This window comes from Odontomachus brunneus, unplaced genomic scaffold (genome assembly GCF_010583005.1).
Source record: "Odontomachus brunneus isolate Ranch 3 - 2012 unplaced genomic scaffold, Obru_v1 Obru_scaffold_050, whole genome shotgun sequence".
NCBI classification, from domain to species: Eukaryota; Metazoa; Arthropoda; class Insecta; order Hymenoptera; family Formicidae; genus Odontomachus; species Odontomachus brunneus.
The window spans coordinates 432505-453116 of record NW_022639500.1 but is presented as its reverse complement, the minus strand read 5'-3'; the positions used below and the strand labels follow the sequence as shown (position 1 = coordinate 453116).

Here is a 20612-nt window from a genome sequence, read left to right as displayed (position 1 = left end):
TTGTCGACCACAAAAATCTGAGAAAACACGCATAATCAGGATGTCAAGCAAACGCTATATTTAAAGTGCTAGCTTAATATATCTTTCGCAGTATATCTCTATCGTACTTATACTAATTTTCTATTATATTTGAAATACATACACAATAGATTAATATTAAAAAATAACTAAATGAACATTAGCTTGATATACATATATATATTTTTTTTTATTAATATACACTCTCTTATTTTTGTGTGTCATTGCAACATTCATGTGTAATTCTTCAACAAAAGAAAGTGTTTAAGAACAAAATCGTTAGAGGTTTCGCTGTTGATCTACAAGTACTTATTAAGTGCTATTTTTCTCTTTCTCTCTCTTTCTCTCTGTACAAAATAGTACATAAATATATTCTGGTATTAATTGTATATATTAACTGTAAATATAAATTTGTGTTGGCATGTGTACGATATGACTTACAGCTATTATACACAGACTATTTTCTCACCTTAGAAATTCGCACAAACAGTATATAGCTATATAGCTATGTATATAGTATATAGCTATGTATATGTACTTGGAAAGAATATGTTTGTAGGAATGTACGTTGTCACAGAATATTGTTCTACAGCGTAAAATGTATTATCTTAACGACCAACCAAACGCAAAACTTCCACGATTGAAATAACACTACTGTTGCATCGCGTATTAAATAAATGCGTGCATAAATGCGTTTAGCATATATTACGCTATTAAATAAAGCGCAAATGCAGTTTTATTTATCTATATCATAGATCGACATGCGTCAAATGCACTCGCGATGTTTTTTTCTGTTTTGTAAGTTTTAATGCATCACTGATGCAAATAATTGTTGTCAATGCAATAAATTTTCGCGCATACTTTAACTAAAAATATAAATAAACTCTGAAAAATATATAGTATAAATATGCTTATAAAAAATGCGCGCGTATATTAACATGTAAATGATAGTTGCAAAATTTGTCTTTGATGTGACTCAATGTAACATGTATATGCGACATGAGAAAAAGTAACAGACCTAAGGCCAGACTTTGTTGAAAAGTTCCATGAAGGAATCGTAAATCATAAATGTTATAGCGACGTCTAGACATACTCTGCCCAATCTCGGAATGGTTCCTTTATAAAATGCCATTGGACCCTCTTTCTTCCATACTTGAACCACGCAATCCATACTGCTTTTGTATTTCGCAGCTTCTAATCCCTAAACATAAAATACATTGTAATTTCATTAGAATAAAATTTAGTACATCGTGCTAAAGTCATAAATCGATCTCAATATGATAAAAATAATTTCATAAAATTTTTACAATACATACCTGCATCCTAGTTTTAACAACGTCGATAGGAGTATTTCCGAAAACGGATGCCGCACCAGCGACTGCACCAAATATGCCAACAACTATTTTTGGAACACTTTTAGTATTGTCACCTCCTTTGTACCAATCTTTAAGCGTTTCCATCACAAAGAAACGGATAGCTTGATTGGATCCTTGCTTTAAAATGGTAGGTACTACTCCCTGATATACCCCTTTAAAACCTATGAACACAAAAGTTTATATACTACTGTAAATGCCCCAACTATACATACACACACACACACACACACACACATAAATAAATAAATAAATAAATAAATAAATAAATATATATATATATATATATATATATATATATAATACAGCAATTAAATTATTAAAACATTTATATAATAATTTTGACACTTTTATAATTTTTTTATTAATTATTTATAATAATACCTGAAACAATTTTAAATATTTAATACAATTATTTTTGGCATACTTGTAACAATAATTATATAATGAATGTTTTCATTATTTAATGAATAAACGAGTTTATAAGACTACTCTGATACAATGCATATAAACGCTGTGTAAGCATATGTTATCTGACCCAGTTAAACGAGACAGTTACATGATTCTTAATGAAGTTTCAAGGTTAGCTAAATTACTGTGCTTTCAATCAGATATTTGAATCACTGGAGTTTTACAATATTACTCCATTCTTCTGTTAATATAATTCAAAATAAAATTTTGAATATATATAAAATTCAAAATTTTTTTAATTTAAAAACACTATATTATAAAAAATTGAAATATAGAATATTACTATTTTTACAATCTAGAAAAGTAAAATATAATTTATAATTGATTCTTACCATGTTCCTTCACAATCAAACGCACTCCATGAAAAAATCCTCTGAATCTTGGATTTGCAGAACGTTGGTCATTAATAAATTTTACTTTAATAGTTTCCATGGGAGTAACTGCAAATATAGCTTCGCATACTCCAGCACAAAGACCTGCCAAAAGTCTTCTTTGTGGATTGAGCTTCCCATCTGCATCCACTAATCTTTTCTTTACTGATTCAAAAGCACCAAATCGCACTGCCGACTTTGGTATGGAACCATAAAGCAGAACAGACAAGCCTCTATATAGGCCAAAAAATCCACGAGTCTTGATAGTCTTAGTCACACAGTCAGCTATGCCTGTATATTCTTTGCCAGCACCAGCCTTTCCATCTAGTTGCAGCTGTGTTTTTACATATTCTGTTGGATATGTGATGCAAATTTCTATGCCTCCAGTGATGCCACCTGAAATTGCCCATTGTATTTTTTTTGTTAAGTGGAATAACTAATATTATATATATGACATTTAAGTAGTACTCCTAATTTTAAAAACAAGTATTACATCATTTCAAAGACAATTTTCATTTAAATGAGTATAATTAGAATAAGCATCTTTCATACAACATACAATAGAAAAAATAACATTCAAAATTCTTTATATGTACTTTATACATATGACAAAAGCTAATCACTACCATCATTATTGTAATTTAAATTCTTATTTCCATAAAAAAAATTACAAGTAAATTCCTAGTAGATGCAAATCTTAACATCTCCAGTCATCAATCCAGTTTTACAAATCATTCACAAGGCTGAAAGTTGTCAATGGTGAGGAGGCAAACGTAATCACGCCTAGTTCTCGTCGGCAAGACCTGAAAAACGCGATGGCCTTGCATGGGATATATATAATTTTACGAACTTTCGTAATCGCGCGATATTTCGTGTTATCACACGACTAGAGTGCGCTGACTATGCAAAGTCGTGTATATTGTTTTATCATGCTCGTGAACTAGCATGACGCTATTTACTCCGACAAGTGTCAAAGGTCGTTCTTCGCCCGATCAACAGAGAAAGAGAAAGGCAGAGACAGAGACATCATATGCCTTTCTCCAGAGAGAAAGGAGCCTTTCTCTAAAAAGAAAAATAAATAATCATACCCGCTATAATCCCTTTAATCCCAATGTTGCCAGAGGCGGCGACGGCGGCGGCGACGCCAGTTTCGCTCGTCCACGGCCTGCATGGAAACGGCAACGGGCTGTGACACGCGTTCGCCAACGTTGGCCGCTGACCCGGTTGCAGATACAGCTGCCGCGTCGTCAAATTTATATTCGACGCCACAGTTGTAGACCTAGACGTCGTCGTCGTCGTCGTCGTCATCGTCCTCGTCGTCGTCGTTGTCGTGCTCGTGCTCGCACTGTCGTTGCTTGTCCACCTACGCCGCTGGACACCGAGACTGGACTGCTGATACGCCAATTGACACTCATGTGCGCGCCTGGAGCGCGTAACGCACCGGTTTCCCCCATATTTCCCCCTTCCGATCGAGGCTCGTTGACAACGTCGTTTAGCATTACTTTACCTTGCCTCGCCTTTCTTCGTCTCGTTCCTCGCGATTCCTCGTGTTCTCTGACATACGTAACAACGTGCACGCATACGAAACGGAACTAGTGAGCAGAGCAATCTGCTCGTCTTAACTGCACTTATTGCACCCTCTGTGCTTAAAATATAAAACAAGTATATATATAGGATTGTCCAATAAATGGTTGAGTTTTTTTAATTCATCGATGGATCCATCACATGATGCGCAAATGCAGCGTTTCGTTATATTTACGTATTATGCGATGGATCCATCGATGAATTAAAAAACTCGCCCAATTATAAATTGCGCTTATGATCATACGTGTAAAAAGTTATACCCTTGTTAATCGGCCCTTTCACACGTTAATCATCTCGAAAACGGCAATACAAACTACTACAACCTCTCTCTATGATAAACAATTTTTCCAATTTGTTCAAACAGATATTTTTAAGATAAAGCCACTTCTCTCTACGCGAGGCAAAATTAATGTATATTTCTTGTGGAACCACACCTTTAATATTTTTCAACAAAAAATTTTAAACAAAAACAATCAGAGGAATTTCGAATAAAACGTTCAAGAATTTTTTTAACACGTAGTCCTATCTTATCAAATGATCGCAGCTCGAAATAACCTGTCATATCACAAGTTTTGTAACAATATTAATGCAACAAATATTAGACAAAGCATTGAAAATATATTACACATTAGATAACAACCGATTTATAATTGACAGTGACATAATGAGTATAATGAGTGCGAGAAAAAAGTAAAAAATTCTAATTATGTTCCTTACTATTGAAGTCACATTCCTATATTTGTTATCAGACCCGTTATGTAACATGGGTCGATAGCTATATATTATCGAACGTACAGTGATATATATTAACAGTTTAGTATGCTTAATTTTTCAAATATTAAAAAAATCTTTACTGGCTTAAGTATAATTACATATACATAATATTACCATTCAACTGTTTTTACTTTATAAAAGAAAAAAGTCGATGAATCGTACAGTTAGCATTATGACATACTTTTTTTTAGCGCGAACGCGATAACACCATCAATGCACGTCACTGTGTTACACATACATACATACATACATACACACACACACACACACACACACACATATATATATATATGTGTGTGTGTGTGTGAGTGTGTATATATATATATATATATATATATATATATATATATATATATATATATATATATATATATATATATATATATACACACTCACACACACACACACACACACACACATATATATATATGCATATACATATGATAGGAAATAACAAGTATTTGCTGATACAGTGACACAAATAAATTGACTGCTATTTCACGTAATACTGAACACAGCTGATGTCTTATAAAAGACAAACTAATCTCTGAATATAAATGTAAAGAAACAAATTTATTACATATGCAATTTGAAAATTTTATGAGTGAAAGATGGCTCGGTAAATATACGCGACATTCTGTGATAAAAATTCCATTTCAGTGAATGATAACATAGTTAAATCTTTTTTTTGGATACAACCATGTAACTTTGATTTTTTTTTAATACTCGTTTTCCTATATTTTATATCCTGTGATCAAAGATGTTGAAGTAAAAAATGTTATTTTGTTAGTTATATATGTGTGTGTGTGTGTGTGTGTGTGTGTGTGTGTGTGTGTGTGTGTGTGTGTGTGTGTGTGTGTGTGTATATAAATTTTAATATATAAATCTTAATATATAAATTTTAAATATCATAGAACCATATATATATATATATATACTAAAAATTATAAGATGACAATTCGATTGACGTCGATTGACAATTAAAAAACATTAAATTATATGCAGTTTCTCTTCTAAATACTCTTACATATCGTATTATTTACTGATTTTATCTACCAGCCAGGTGTTGTGTTCGCTAAACGTCGCATACGTCTGTAACAAAGAGTAAGAGTAATTAAGAGAATGATAATGTTTGATGTAAAAAGTTGTAGCAATGAAGAAATGCAAGGCATTCGTATCTCACCGGGTATTTCGATCCTGATCACGTATCTTCTTCTCCATCTCCGCGTCCGTTAAGGTTTCCAGGAACGGTGCCCATTGATCCGCCTCCGATGGAGGTCGGAAGGGAACTTCTACAGTGGGTAGTGGCGCCTCGGAAAACGCGTACGTCCTTTGATGCCACGACAATTGACCACGTACACTGCAAATGCAGTTAGATTGCATTAAAAGAACTTGAAATAATAAATATATTCATACGTGCCCATGTCATTGCTTATCTAACAGTTCATTTCTTTGACAAACTGAGCACTGCCAATTAACACGATAGAAAATGTCACTTGTTTCGCCTGCATAATTACGTGACATTATTTTGTACGAAGTAGCAGTGTGTGAAACTAGGAGAGACTTGTTCGTTGTCCTATAAGCCTATAAGCAATATGTACCTATAAGCGATAGCAGTGACGAATTCCCCGCCAAGGCCGAGTTCTGCGCAGAGCTTCATCGCGAACTTCTCTGGATTATTCTCCTTCTCTGACATATCCCATTCTACTTGGTCCACTAATGACGTGTTACCCACGTGTATATTTAACTTAATTATTACTCGTTGATCACACTGATCCTCTAATATTGTTTCCTGAGGGAATGCTTCTATTTGTTGTCTTATCGCTTGCGCGATTGCAGGAACGAACGTTAATGGATTTAAGTCTAAATCATCACACAATACTTCGGCGAATTGTTCGGGCGTTATGAGACTTTCTGCAGAAAAGAGAGATACTTTGTTTTATTGCTTTATAATTTATTGTCTATGTAATTTATTGTCATCAAATACAAGAAAATTTACCGTTTTTGTTCCATGTAAATGTATCTCTCAATTTTTGGCCTTCGATTTCCATATCTAAACGTATTGGGACAAGCATCTCTTGTTGCGCTGCATTTTCTAAATTTGCTGATGGATCCGTGTCATCAAAACTATATAGACATGAAATAAAAATGAAAAATTAGAAATTTGTGTTTATACAATTAAAGGGATAACAAAATATACCTGATTGGCATAAAAATAACTTGTTCAAATTAATAGAATAGCTCTAAATATTTAGTTATTGTAACTTTGTTCTTACCATAATGGAAAAGTCCTAACTTTTTTATTGTGTACTCTATTGCGATTTATTGGTGTAGCTTGAGGTACTGCATCTAAATGTGAACTATTTGGCAAACTGGGGACCCAAGCCATCGACTTTTTGGTCTTGCCTTCTCTAGGTGCAGGTGGTTCAGTTGAGTGCACGGATACAGCTTTGTACTTGTCATCATTACCCTCGATAATATCCTCCACCTCACTAGCTCTCAAGAGCGAAACACTGGATGCAAGTACATGTTGACTTAATCCGAGCTCTACAAGCTTCTTACGTTCATCATTAGTTATGGATCTCCTGAACATGCCAGGATATCGCTTATAAAGAGATCCGCGAAATAGACGCAGATAATTTCCAACTTCCGATCCGATGCAATAGTATTCCCCATTCTCCTCCACTTGGAAACTTATTGGTTTGTCACCGTACGTACGTAACGCCATTTTGAGGTTAGTTTCACTACATTCAAGCAGAATGCCGAAAATTAATTCCCGAAAACATACGATATTTGTAAAAGTGTATAAAGAAGAACTACGCACTTAATAACATGACAATCGAATGTATAAATTGAATGTGTAATTAATGTAATAAGAAAAAAATAGATAAAATTTTGTGTCTTAAAATGAATTATTTTGCAACAAGAGAAATATAAATATATATTTAGTATTTTTAAACAAGCTTAATTTTATCTGGAAACAAGAATTATACATTCACTAACGTTTATGAGCACTTGTAAATTCTCGTCAAACTAATTTGTTTATATCTTTGAGATCTTCCAACAATACACTAGAGAACGTTTCACTAACAACTCTCTTTCTCTCTCTCTTCTTTTGGTTAGAGACTTATAACCACAGACTTCTATATACTACTAGACTGCTAACTCCCTATGATCGGCCTGTAGGACTGCGTTCCAAAACTCTACTCGACGAGTAGGGTGCCATTATATGAAGCGCGGAAACGCGGAAACGCGGAAAACAAAATCTTACTAGATTTCCGCGTTCGCAAATTGAATCATTTCTTCCCGTACATATGTTGAAAAAGCGGAAAAGCGGGAGGCCCAAAACTTTTCTCTATTGTCTTTTCATCCAAGGTTCCAAGGTATGAATTCCAAAAAAATTTCAGGTCCGAACGTGTTTGAACACGTCTTAATGTAATGGCGGTTAGGTTAAACAACTTGTGATAACTTGTGACAACTTGTGACAATGGATTTTTCCGCGCTTGTTCCGCGACTTTATTTCTCTTTATATTACATGGAGCACAATTTGCGCGGAAAAGTGGAACGGTTTGATGACAAATAAACATCTGTATTCATTTTTTAAATTGTATTAACTTAATTTACTGCAATTTTTACTAATATGTTTATCTTTTCAACTTATCTGTTGAATACAAGCATTTGAATTAATAAATACCGTTAAAAATTAATATTTCATAATTCCCCATACCGCTTTTCCGCTCAAAATATGCCTCATGTAATATAAGGCAATCAAACAGACGCGGAACGCGTAGCGGATCTAGTAAGATTTTGTCTTCCACGTTTCCGCGTTCCGCGCTTCATGTAATGGCACCCGTAGAGTAGCATTTAATTAACCAATAAGAACAAAGATAACTAGGATTTCTTTATCATAATTGGTTAATTAAATGTACTCTATCCATTGAGTAAAATTTTAGGAACGCAGCCTAGAAAAGTGAGGCAAAATTTTCACATAGTGTAAATTAATAGCGTATTCGACTGGCCCTGGGTTAATCGCTCCGAAAGCGAATAATTGGTCTGTTCTTTTCAGCTAACTGCCGAACTGGTGCAATAAGTTAAAGTGAGACAGGTATATGTTTTCTCACTCTAACTTATTGCACTAGTTCAGCAGTGCAGCTGAAAAGAACAGACCAAATGACGTCATAAGTCTCTACTAGCCAATCATAAAGCTTGTAAGTACTTGTTCGACCAATAAACGTAGGCTGAATAATCCAAAGTGGGTTAACCCACCAGTCGAACATGCTATAATGGAGGATTCACACTGCATCCAATATCCGACGTACGACGTCCGATATCCAATAGAAGAACAGCTTTCTAATAGAGGATTCAATTCTCCATAGGAAAGCTATTCTTTTACTGGATATCGGACGTCGTATGTCGGACATCGAACGCGGTGTGCATCCTGCATAAGACTCGTTTATGATGACATCATAAACCAGCCTTTATCAATAGACCAAGCACCTCTTCCGCAAAGTGAAGTTGACAACTGGCAGTTTAAAACAGAGAGAAGAAGTTGGATTAGAACTGATGAAATAAAGAAAGGTCAATGATAATGGGTGTTTTCTAATTGCTTAACCATCTTGATACACACGTATACAAATCAGTTTATTGGACATATATTAACTAAAATATCTTGTAAGATAATATGTAACCAATAAACTGGTTCTGTATAACATAGTGTACGCAAATGAAAGGCACCCAATAAAATGTGACTTTATGTGGCTGATGTATCGTACGCACCAATCAGATTCACTTGTCAGGGCACAATCCACTTGCCATTGCAAATGCTTCCAAGCGCAGTACAGATCAATTACAGCCATTTTTGCGCGTTCGATGCATTTGTAACTTGAAGTAAGTCTTTATCTCAATATTTTTATTGGCTTGGTTTACATCGTACACTTGATACGCGTACTAAATAGTAACTTTCTATTAGATACTTTAATATCGATGATATATATAAACAACGGTATATTAAGCTGACATAATACTCATCAACAAAACGTATTATATTGATAGAATGCGTCGCTGTTGATATGCATTGTCGATATTAAGATTATCTAATAGAAAGTTACTATTTAGTACGCGTATCAAGTGCACGATGTAAACCAGACCTATTATTGGTCAGTTTTTTACAACTTTACAGTTACGGTTAAAATTTTTCTACGTGCAAAGGCCCTTTGAACAATAGAAGTCAATAATCGGTTTAAAAGTATTAATTCTCGCCATAATCGAGTTGTCAAACAATCAATTACAAAATGTTTATGTATCGAAAAGAAATAATCGATTATAGCTATAATCGGTATCGGTATTGGTATTGCCCATCTCTAATTGTAGATCGGAATTAGAGATGCCCGATTCTGAATCGATTCGATTCTTTCCCCAAAAATAGGCTTATGGCTCCTGCACACAGGACGCGGTAATGCTTGCCGCGCGGCGGAAGTCCGCGCGACAGCCAATTAATATGTTGTTTTTCCGTAAGAGCTAGAAGGTTATTACGGAAAGCAGCATATTGATTAGCTGTCGTGCGAACTTCCGCCGCGCGGCAAGCATTACTGCGTCCTGCGTGTGCAGGAGCCATTATTCGTGTTGTTTGCACTCTTCGCATTTTTCGTATTTAAAACTAGACAGAAGTATATTGGAATGTTTCGAAGAAGCAAAAACGAGACAACCAACTCGATTGTTTCTTCTAAGCGTCTGATTAGGTGCCCATCTCTTTTTAAAAGCGAAAAGTATGAAACATGCAAGCAGCATGAACAACTTTTTTTCCCTAAATTTGTTAGGGAAAGAATCGAATTGATTAAGAATTGGGCATCTCTAATCGGGACAAAGACCTTCAACTGACGTTTCGTTACTAGTCAACGAATTTTCTTGGCTGCGTTCCAAAACTCTACTCGACAGATAGAGTAGCATTTAATTGACCAATAAGAATAAAGATAACTAGGATTTCTTTATCATGATTGGACGATTAAATATACCTACCCGTTGAGTAGAGTTTAGAACGCAGTCCTTATTGGATGTCGGAATGTCCGTCGCAATCATTTATCGCGTTATCAAAGCAGTGTGAATTTCCCATTATTCTGACATGTGCACTGAGCCTCCGATAACATGCGAAGTGTCATACGCTCTGTGTGATATACGCGTTCGTCTATAGTTTGTAGAATATAAGTGTCAGTGGTGGAGGGCGTTTTTCGATTTTCGTGGCTGCTACGGATAACGTTCGATCGGTTTCGATCGCCGCCCCTTCACCCCTTGCAGCTCGTTGCAATTAAATAGACAGGTAATTAATGAGCCTCGAACGGGTAGTTGCTGCGGCCACTCCAGATGCAACCGTTTGAGATGCTCCGTAATATTTCACGCTTTTATTATGTTCTATCGGCGCCTCGCATTATCATACTCTCTTATCGCCCTTTCGTATCTGTTCGACATTTCTCGTGTGTTGTTTCAATTAGCTTTGCGTTAAATATAGCTTGACATTTGCCACTGCGAATTCGTCAATGAGAGTTAGCGTTATGGCACCATAGATTCTGGACATTGATCCAGTCTCTGTTCACTATAGCGAAATCTTATTTAATTTTCCTGCAGACCCCTTTACGTGCAGGCGCCTCGGAACTATCACCGCCTCTCTCATACGCGGATTCATCGACTAATGTGATTTTTATTTCTAGAAATAACTTGATTTTTAAATGTTTTGTCCTTTTACTACTTTGCTATTGTCAGATATCTTGATTTAATTATCAAAATAAATTTTTAATTGATCGTTAAATGTTAAATAAAATATGTAGGAGAGATTTTGTGTTAAAATTGTTTATAGCTTGACAGTTATTGAAACTGTAACAATTTTGTTAAAGAAAAATAACATTAGGTTGATGAAAAAATCCATGAATGAAAACACAGTGATAGTTCTATATACATGTACATGATTTTATATTGTAAACAAAAAATTTACCTAATTTTTTATTATTATATGTTATAGACAAGATGACCGATTCAAAATATTTCACTACTACCAAGAAGGGAGAGATATTTGAACTCAAGTCAGAATTAAACAATGAGAAGAAGGAAAAAAAGAAGGAAGCTGTAAAGAAGGTAATGATAATTTGTCTATATTGTTATTTAAATAATTAAAATTTTAGGCATAATTATAACTTTTCCTTTATTAATAATCCTATATATTACAAAAAATCAGCATTTTTATGCAGCATTTGTGCAGGCTGATGGAGGTAATATATTAGGATTCGTTAAAATAAACTATAGAATTCGTAACAAGAGAAAATTTGGATTTTATGACTCCAAAATCATCTCTCTGTAAGAATATTTATTCTATGTCATATTTATGATTTGTTTTTTTTTGCGATAATTGAACTGGGAATGTATGAAGAAAGATGCTTAGAATCATTTTTGTATGTTTTCTTTATGTGGTATATACATATTTTTGTTTTCAACTAAATATATATTAAACTAAATATATATTAAACTGAGGATATTTAATTTAATATTGTTTAAATCAATTTCATTTCTCTCATTTTAAAGTAATATAAAATGATAACAAAACTCTATATTTGTTAAATATATTGCATTTATATTCTATCATCTGTATCACATTATTCTACTTAGTAATATTAATATATTGTTTGTTCAGGTGATTGCTTCCATGACAGTGGGAAAAGATGTATCCGCACTGTTTCCCGATGTGGTGAACTGTATGCAGACCGACAATTTGGAGCTGAAAAAACTGGTGTACCTGTACCTGATGAACTATGCTAAGAGCCAACCTGACATGGCCATCATGGCGGTCAACACATTCGTTAAGGTAACGTAGCTTAGAAACTCATCATTAATTCGTCATCACTGATTTTATTATATAACGCACTTTTACCCTCTACATATATTTTTTAATGACACTTGGATGATGTTCAGAGTCTGTCTGTAAAGAGGCAAGCTGAAAAATTGTCTGTGTTCCTGATGACAGTCGGATTGTAAATATCATCCCTCTCCTCTATCGGGTGTCCTCGCTGTTCATTTTTACAGCGTGCCTCGCCACTGTCTACAGACTGTGCTTTGCAAATTACAGTTTGCACAGAGCTGTCTGCGTTATGGGACGGAATGTATCTTTTCATTCTTTGCGACTGAATTGTTTATTTTTCAAAGGGCACGGGTCTGGACTTTGGTTGCTTCAATTTTGTACTTTATCAATGGATTGTTGTATTATTATCTGGACGGTTGAATCAATACATAACGTTGGAGTAACTTTTTTTTTTAATTTTTATTATTACAAAACCAAATTCCAGAATGTACTCCGTTAGGTATACCATATTATATTAATAGGAGAATGAATCTGTGTATTCATATAATAATTAGTATGCCGGAATTGATATAGAGTAATTTAAAGTCTCATACATATGTTACTTTCCTCACGCTAATGCACTGATACATCGTTTTGTTTTCTCGGAATTAAGCATGTAAATTTTTTCCGAAAAATTCACGCAGACTTTAATCTATAACATTCGGAACGCTTTGAGCAGATTGTATATTTATTCTCACGATGCTGTATATGTCTTACAATATGAATATATTAAATTGATTTTTCTTTTCTTTAATTCCAGCTGCAATACCATCTCAAGTCAAAGAGTTAGATTCAAACATTAGTTCTTTATTCGCAGATATCTAATGTGCAGCAGCATGAAAAATGTGATTCCTTCAGTGTTAATTTCATATGTATGATACTGCCTTACAATTGGTGCTTGTATAAGGATCATATTTGCTAATTGCACGCAACTCGTCCTTACTACTCAAAATTTTAGTGTATCTAATGAATGTAATTCGTGTTATAAATAACGTTCCATGATGCGATTTATTTTAATATTTGTAAATATACTCTTTTCTATGTTGAACAAAGTATATCATCTAAGTTATCTTTATTTGCATGATGCCAATATTGGTGTAACATTGCGATCTAATTCATCATTAGCAAAGTCATACAATTGTATGTAAAAAGAAACGAATGGAAAGAATAAAAGAAAAAAGAAAACTTACGAAAAATATAATACGAATTACGAAAGATACCTCGTGCTCTTTAAAAAATAATCAGTTCTTAATTGCATTATTTTAAATGGCTGATAAGTATAGTATTTAACACTTAATCAAAATGGTGACGGTGACCAATTTGACCTTTTTCGTTCTGACACGCAAAAGGAGCTAGCGACATCTCCGATAACAAAGGTACCATACCACTTTCTACTTTGTTAAAATTCATGGGTTGAGATAGATAGCCACTACTGTGACTAGACTTGAATCCCTGGCTTGCCCGATTTTTGCGCAGGATTGCGAGGACCCAAATCCGCTGATTCGTGCGCTAGCAGTTCGTACTATGGGTTGTATACGCGTCGACAAGATAACTGAGTATCTGTGCGAGCCGCTGCGAAAGTGCCTGAAGGACGAGGATCCGTATGTCCGCAAGACGGCAGCCGTATGCGTCGCCAAGCTTTATGACATTAACGCTGCCTTAGTCGAGGACCAGGGATTTCTGGATCAATTAAAGGATCTTCTGTCTGATAGCAATCCTATGGTACATATGAATTTATCTGGGAGTTCGATAAATCTTTAGTGACTAATCATATACATTAAAGCTCTACAAAGTCTGGTTTTACAAAAAATTTATGAAATTTATTCACAAAAAATTTATGAAATAGTATCTTATAGAACATCAAAAAATCAACAAATAAGCAAACGAAAATTGTATTAACAAAGAAGTAAAATTGTATTATATACTTTTAAGCTTCTATAAATGCGAAATCTTAATGATGCACCTATTATATCTGACCCGTCACTGTTCGAAGATGATATCGTTACTAATAGTACGATAATACGTAACAATTGTTGCTAGGTTGTCGCAAACGCAGTAGCTGCATTGTCCGAGATCAACGAAGCCAGTCCAAGCGGTCAACCGCTGGTGGAAATGAACGCACAGACCATCAACAAATTACTGACAGCGCTTAATGAGTGCACTGAATGGGGCCAAGTTTTTATCCTGGATTCACTTGCAAATTACTCTCCCAAGGACGATCGCGAAGCACAAAGCATCTGCGAACGGATCACCCCACGCCTGGCACACGCTAATGCTGCAGTCGTACTTTCCGCTGTTAAAGTAAGTATATAAGTGAAGGATCTAGCACAGACGAGAAAAACATAAATGAAAAAAACAAATTTATCTAATTCTCCTCCTGTATTCTTTAGATTGATTACTAAGCTATTTTCAGCTTTTTTTAGCGGAATTATATTTTTATATTAACTAGACTCATCTCAATATTATAGGTATTAATGAAACTGATGGAGATGCTGCAGTCCGAATCAGATTTTGTGGGCACACTTACGAAGAAATTGGCACCGCCTCTCGTCACGTTATTAAGCTCTGAGCCAGAGGTACAATACGTCGCGTTGAGAAACATCAATCTCATCGTACAGAAACGACCTGATATTCTAAAGCATGAGATGAAAGTATTCTTCGTCAAATACAATGATCCCATATACGTTAAACTCGAGAAACTAGACATCATGATCCGCTTAGCCTCGCAAGCTAACATCGCGCAAGTCTTATCGGAATTGAAGGAGTATGCCACGGAGGTCGACGTGGATTTCGTGAGGAAGGCTGTGAGGGCTATCGGTCGTTGTGCCATCAAAGTGGAACCGTCCGCAGAGCGTTGTGTCTCCACATTATTAGATCTGATACAAACCAAGGTAACGCTATTTAAAAATAGCCAGAAATTATAGATAGATACAGTATATGTAGGATAGATAGATTGTCTCTACGTAGACTGTCGAGTCACATATATATATTCTCGACGATCTATTTTAAATTCATTCTGCGTTCTTTTCAATATTGCGCGCTGAATCATCCCCAAAATAATAATTATATAATTTTCATAGGTGAATTACGTTGTTCAAGAAGCGATAGTGGTAATAAAAGACATCTTCCGCAAGTATCCCAACAAGTACGAGAGCATAATTTCAACATTGTGTGAGAATCTCGATACACTCGACGAACCTGAGGCGCGCGCTTCCATGATTTGGATCATCGGAGAATACGCCGAGCGTATCGACAACGCGGACGAATTGTTGGAAAGTTTCTTGGAGGGATTCCACGACGAGAACACGCAGGTACAGCTGCAGTTGCTCACGGCAATCGTGAAGCTGTTCCTCAAGAGGCCCACGGACACGCAAGAGTTGGTGCAACAAGTTCTCAGCCTAGCTACGCAAGATTCCGACAATCCAGATCTACGAGATCGCGGATTCATCTACTGGCGATTACTCAGTACCGATCCAGCGGCGGCCAAAGAAGTTGTGCTCGCTGAAAAGCCGTTGATCTCGGAAGAAACTGATCTATTGGAACCGACGTTGTTGGACGAGTTGATCTGCCATATCTCGAGCTTAGCATCCGTCTATCATAAACCCCCTACAGCTTTCGTAGAGGGCAGAGCTGCGGGCGCCAGGAAGTCGTTACCAGCTAGGAGCAATTCAAATGAGGATTCTGGTCAACGTGCCACACAACCGCACACACAAGTCATACCCTCCCAGGAATCCTTGATAGGCGATCTTCTTAGCATGGATATCAGTGAGTGAAAGGATATTTAAACATAAATTCAAATTTATTTTTAAAAATTTAAATTTAATTTATGTTAAACTCAGTACTTTAAGTATTTTAATTTTGTCTGCTTTTTGGAAATTGCAACTTATAATTTCTCTTTATCTTATTATCCTGGTCACTAAAAAAGGAGCGATTACTCCGTTTTTATGTGACTGCAGTAGCTAACTACCGCCGTTGTCTTTCATCGACGTACCTGTTTTAATGAAACTTATGAAACGTTATCTATATATTCCAGGTGGACCGGCGATAGTTCAACCGGCACCCATTCCTCAGCCTGCAGGATTGGGACTAGATCTTTTGGGCGGTGGTTTAGACGGAATTTTGAGCAACACTGAGAACACGAGCGCAGCACCGGTTGTTTCTCAAAGCACAACGGGTCTACTCGGCGACATATTCGGCTTCAGTCAAGGACCCACAGCTTACATACCTCCCAAAGTTAATTGGTTACCAGCGGAAAAGGGCAAAGGCTTCGATATCTGGGGCACATTCACGAGAAAGTAAGTAATATAGAATATTACTCCTTTCGAAAGAATACTATGACACCTATATCTTAAAAGAAAAAAGAACCAATACTTATTTTTTCCATGGTATGGAAGAACAGATGTCAATTTGTTTTGTATTACAAAGAACACGTTTTTTACATGTTTCTCGATTGCGAATAATTGTATCACGAAATTTTTTGTCTATATGACAGGAATGGACAAATTAGCATGGACATGACTTTTACGAATAAAGCGATGCAGCCCATGGGAGGATTCGCGATACAACTTAACAAAAATAGCTTCGGATTAACGCCAGCTGCCCCATTGCAAGTAGCAGCTCCTCTGAGTCCTGGCGCTAGTATAGAAACGAACATTATATTATCGACTGCGGGTGCGGTGCAACGTATGGAACCTTTAAATAATCTTCAAGTCGCTATCAAGAATAACATCGACGTTTTCTACTTCGCTTGCATTGTGCCCATGAATGTATACTTCACTGAAGATGGACAATTGGATAAGAGAGTATTCCTTTCGACCTGGAAAGATATACCCGCGCAGAACGAGGTATTGCTCTAGCTTTTTTATTATATTTATTAACGGATATATTACTATACTAATTTTGGGAAATTTGACAATCGATAATTTTTTTATAGGTGCAATACACATTAAACGGAGTGATGCTGACGGCTGATCAAGTTGTACAGAAGATGCAACAGAATAACGTCTTCACAATCGCGAAGAGGAACGTGGAGGGGCAGGATATGCTCTATCAATCGCTCAAACTGACAAACAATGTCTGGGTGCTGAACGAGCTAAAAATTCAACCAGGCAATCCTGATGTTACAGTATGTTTCCATCCTTATTATTCGTATTATGATGAATTTTATCTTAAGCTTCGTTTCATATTATAATTCATTTTCTTCTCATTGCAGCTGTCTTTAAAATCTCGATCTGTAGAAGTCGCTCCTGGAGTATTCCAAGCGTACAATGCAATATTGCATTCTTAAATTTTTTTCCCAATAATTAGGATACATCGCTATAAAATGCGGATTGTAAAAGACATTATATAAGTGAGCATGTGCTGCAGCCTATTTATAGAAGCTATCTGTTACATCTGTATTGTGCATGAGACTCAAATATCCTGGAACTCCATATTATAGACTTCTGTTACAGATTATCGAATTTATTATAAAAAATCACGAATGATATGTACGAAAATAAAAATTTATGATCACGTGTACGTTATATTTAAATTTTCTCTCCTATTTTTATTTTCTATGTAAAAGAGAATAACAATTTTTTTAGATACATATGTCCACATACATGCCATTCACATATATCATGAACTAAAAATTAATATAAATTCTTGTTGAATATAAAGATTAATATTTTTCTTAACAAACCTTTATAGAAATCACTGAAAATAATATAATTCTATATAGAATATTCAGTAGATAGGCTATATTCAGTAACTAAATAATAGTGCATAATATATGATATAATAGTTTTTATTTATAAAGTGTGGGATACAACGAGCAAAATTAACATTGCACCTTTCTTCTAAAAGAGCAACCTTCCGTTAACCTTGCTTTGCCACCTGTCGGTGTGCAAAGTATCGTTCTGCATCCATCACATTCCACTGGTCTCTGGGCATGTGAGAAAATAGTTTTGATGGCATAGCAACCAGGGCATTTTACATCCATAAAATAGCTATTTGGTTTTTGCACAAGCCTCTTCAGTTTATGCTTTCTCTTCTCCTCTATCGGACTAGGATGAAGAAAGTCTCTGGCCAGTGGCATTCTGTAAAATAAATTGTAGTTTTAGAAAGTGTCATTTGAAGAATTCTTATAAGCTACTATATATAATAAAGAAAATACTTTCTTAGACACGTTTATAAAATTAGATTTATTAAAACAAGAATATGCAACATTGTGCAATTTTACAGTGTACTATTGATATTTAAGTACTTAAGGAAAGAGATAAAAAAATAGTAAAAATGCAATTTTTTTATGTTGTATAACGGCTTATTAATATAGGTATAATAAAGAATATGTAACTGAAAGAGACAAGACGCGAGTAGTGTACTAACGCATTCTCAACATACGATGATGAGTGATACCGCGACCGAAGCCATGACATACCTCTCATCGATATGTGTATATATAATCTATCTCTGATCGAATTAACACTAACTTTTTACGAATAAATAAAACCCGCATAATAGCGAACGAAATGATACTAATACTTACTTAATTTGCTGAGTATTTTGTCTTAAACTTGATAATTGCGACCGTAACCACGTGTTTATACAGCAACGTACGCACTGGAAAAGAAACAGCAGCCGACTTGATGCGACATTTAAGTCTCTAGAATCTCGTCAGAATTACCAACTGTTTTACTAACCAGTTTTTTCCTCAAAATAGTACGACTCAACGACAAGTTGGACAATTTTTGTTTTTAAATGATTCAACTCAAATGGTGAGAAAATCTTTCTTATTTAATTTATTAAAGTAGTTAGTCAATTTATTTACGGCATAAGTACGGCTTAAGGCCTGTATAAATGCCAGTATGGTTAGGCGACAATTTCCCGAAAAATGGAGGGGATAATGTTGGTACCAAGAGAAATCTCTACATGGTATAATTTAAAGATCTGTTTTTTGTAACTGCACTACTGAACTAATGCAAAAAGTTAGAGTGAGAAAACGTATACTTGCCTCATTTCAATTTATTGCACCAATTTAGCAATGCAGTTACAAAGAACAGAATCTTTAAATTATATCGTGTAGAAATTTTCCTTGGTACCAACATTATCCCCTCCACTTTTCGGGAAACTGTCGCCTAACCGAAAATCTTTCTTACTTAATTTATTAAAGTAGTTAGTCAATTTACTTACAGCATAAGTACGGCTTAAGGCTTGTATAAATGCCAGTATTCCTAGTCAGATCTTATAATTAGAACAATCTTAGGCCGACGTCCTATAGGGCGGAAATTCTCCGCGGAACGAAACACGCGGAACCAGTACGACTAATTACAGCCGTTCCGCTCTTTTTTGTGCCGTTTCGTTATAATTTTACCGCTGCAATTTTGCGGAAAGGATAAAGATAGTCGCGGATAACCTTAACATATCTTACATATCTCATTTGCTTCTTATACACTTAATATATATATATTTTTTCGACATTCTTTATTATTTCGTTTAGAAATGATGAGTGGAGGGATCGTAAGTACCCAGATAGAAATGCGTGATGATTGGTGATCATTTCAATGTGACTTCATATTGGGCGCGTTCAGCAGACGCAACTGTTGTACAACTGTTGTGTAGATGTCTGCTGAACGCACTTCGCTCAGTTACCGCTACTCAACATGTTCCGGGAGCGGACGCCATTTTTCCCATTAAACTTTTTCTCCGCTACCTACGCGCAACATGTTGCGAAACAAGATGGCAGCGCACATGAGAGAAGAAAGAAGTAAACACTATTAAAATCGTGTATTATAGTATATTTTTTAAAATGAGCTTAAGAAATTGTGATACGTAAATTGTGATATGTAAATCTTGCATCTAGCAATTACCTGTCACACAAGTAAAAATATGCCAATATAATAGAAAAGAGGGCCAGCGATGTAACGAGCATATAGAAATCTTGTATCTCTAGCTGCTTAACTTGAATAACTTCCGAAATACCAGCTTTTTCCGTATCTTCTTTCCTCGAAAGTCTATCAGCTATACCAATCGAATCTAACCTCTGTCATATTCCAAATAAGTTGCGGTCACGTGACGAGATACACTGAAGTCACGTGACGAGATGTGAGATAAACCGTGTTCAGCCCGTTCAGCAGACACGATTTTCATCACTAAGCGCTA

At 35.4% G+C, this 20612-nt stretch overlaps 4 protein-coding genes across 7 annotated transcripts; 1 reads left to right on the top strand and 3 right to left on the bottom strand.

The window, feature by feature from the left end:
- Positions 1-183: 183 nt before the first annotated feature.
- On the bottom strand, positions 184-3842 carry LOC116845210 (putative tricarboxylate transport protein, mitochondrial). The gene is made up of 4 exons (XM_032817623.1): positions 3322-3842; positions 2195-2629; positions 1335-1555; positions 184-1219 (listed from the first exon to the last, which is right to left on the bottom strand). Exons 1-4 carry the CDS (start codon positions 3539-3541, stop codon positions 1037-1039), a joined length of 1059 nt encoding a protein of 352 aa, XP_032673514.1. The 5' UTR covers positions 3542-3842; the 3' UTR covers positions 184-1036.
- Positions 3843-5497: 1655 nt separating this feature from the next.
- Positions 5498-7728, bottom strand: LOC116845209 (SWI/SNF-related matrix-associated actin-dependent regulator of chromatin subfamily B member 1). Its single transcript, XM_032817620.1, has 6 exons — positions 7595-7728; positions 6868-7335; positions 6591-6718; positions 6193-6505; positions 5775-5951; positions 5498-5683 (listed from the first exon to the last, which is right to left on the bottom strand). The coding sequence occupies exons 2-6, from the start codon at positions 7317-7319 to the stop codon at positions 5644-5646; spliced, it is 1110 nt and encodes a 369-aa protein (XP_032673511.1). The 5' UTR covers positions 7320-7335; positions 7595-7728; the 3' UTR covers positions 5498-5643.
- Positions 7729-10702: 2974 nt separating this feature from the next.
- Positions 10703-17990, top strand: LOC116845238 (AP-1 complex subunit beta-1). Of its 4 annotated transcripts, none has more exons than XM_032817694.1 (12): positions 10703-10970; positions 11601-11713; positions 12267-12437; positions 13820-13846; positions 13947-14192; positions 14511-14771; positions 14939-15361; positions 15551-16235; positions 16504-16765; positions 16963-17314; positions 17404-17595; positions 17683-17990. In XM_032817694.1, exons 1-12 carry the CDS (start codon positions 10949-10951, stop codon positions 17755-17757), a joined length of 2829 nt encoding a protein of 942 aa, XP_032673585.1. In that variant the 5' UTR covers positions 10703-10948; the 3' UTR covers positions 17758-17990. The 4 variants fall into 4 exon arrangements, with proteins under 4 accessions (XP_032673585.1, XP_032673587.1, XP_032673588.1 ...); XM_032817696.1 differs by having other exon boundaries at positions 10704-10904; XM_032817698.1 differs by lacking the exon at positions 10703-10970 and adding an exon at positions 11138-11275.
- A 252-nt stretch (positions 17991-18242) lies between these two features.
- On the bottom strand, positions 18243-19114 carry LOC116845239 (40S ribosomal protein S27-like). Its single transcript, XM_032817699.1, has 2 exons — positions 19000-19114; positions 18243-18550 (listed from the first exon to the last, which is right to left on the bottom strand). Exon 2 carries the CDS (start codon positions 18547-18549, stop codon positions 18292-18294), a length of 258 nt encoding a protein of 85 aa, XP_032673590.1. The 5' UTR covers position 18550; positions 19000-19114; the 3' UTR covers positions 18243-18291.
- Between the last annotated feature and the right edge of the window lie 1498 nt (positions 19115-20612).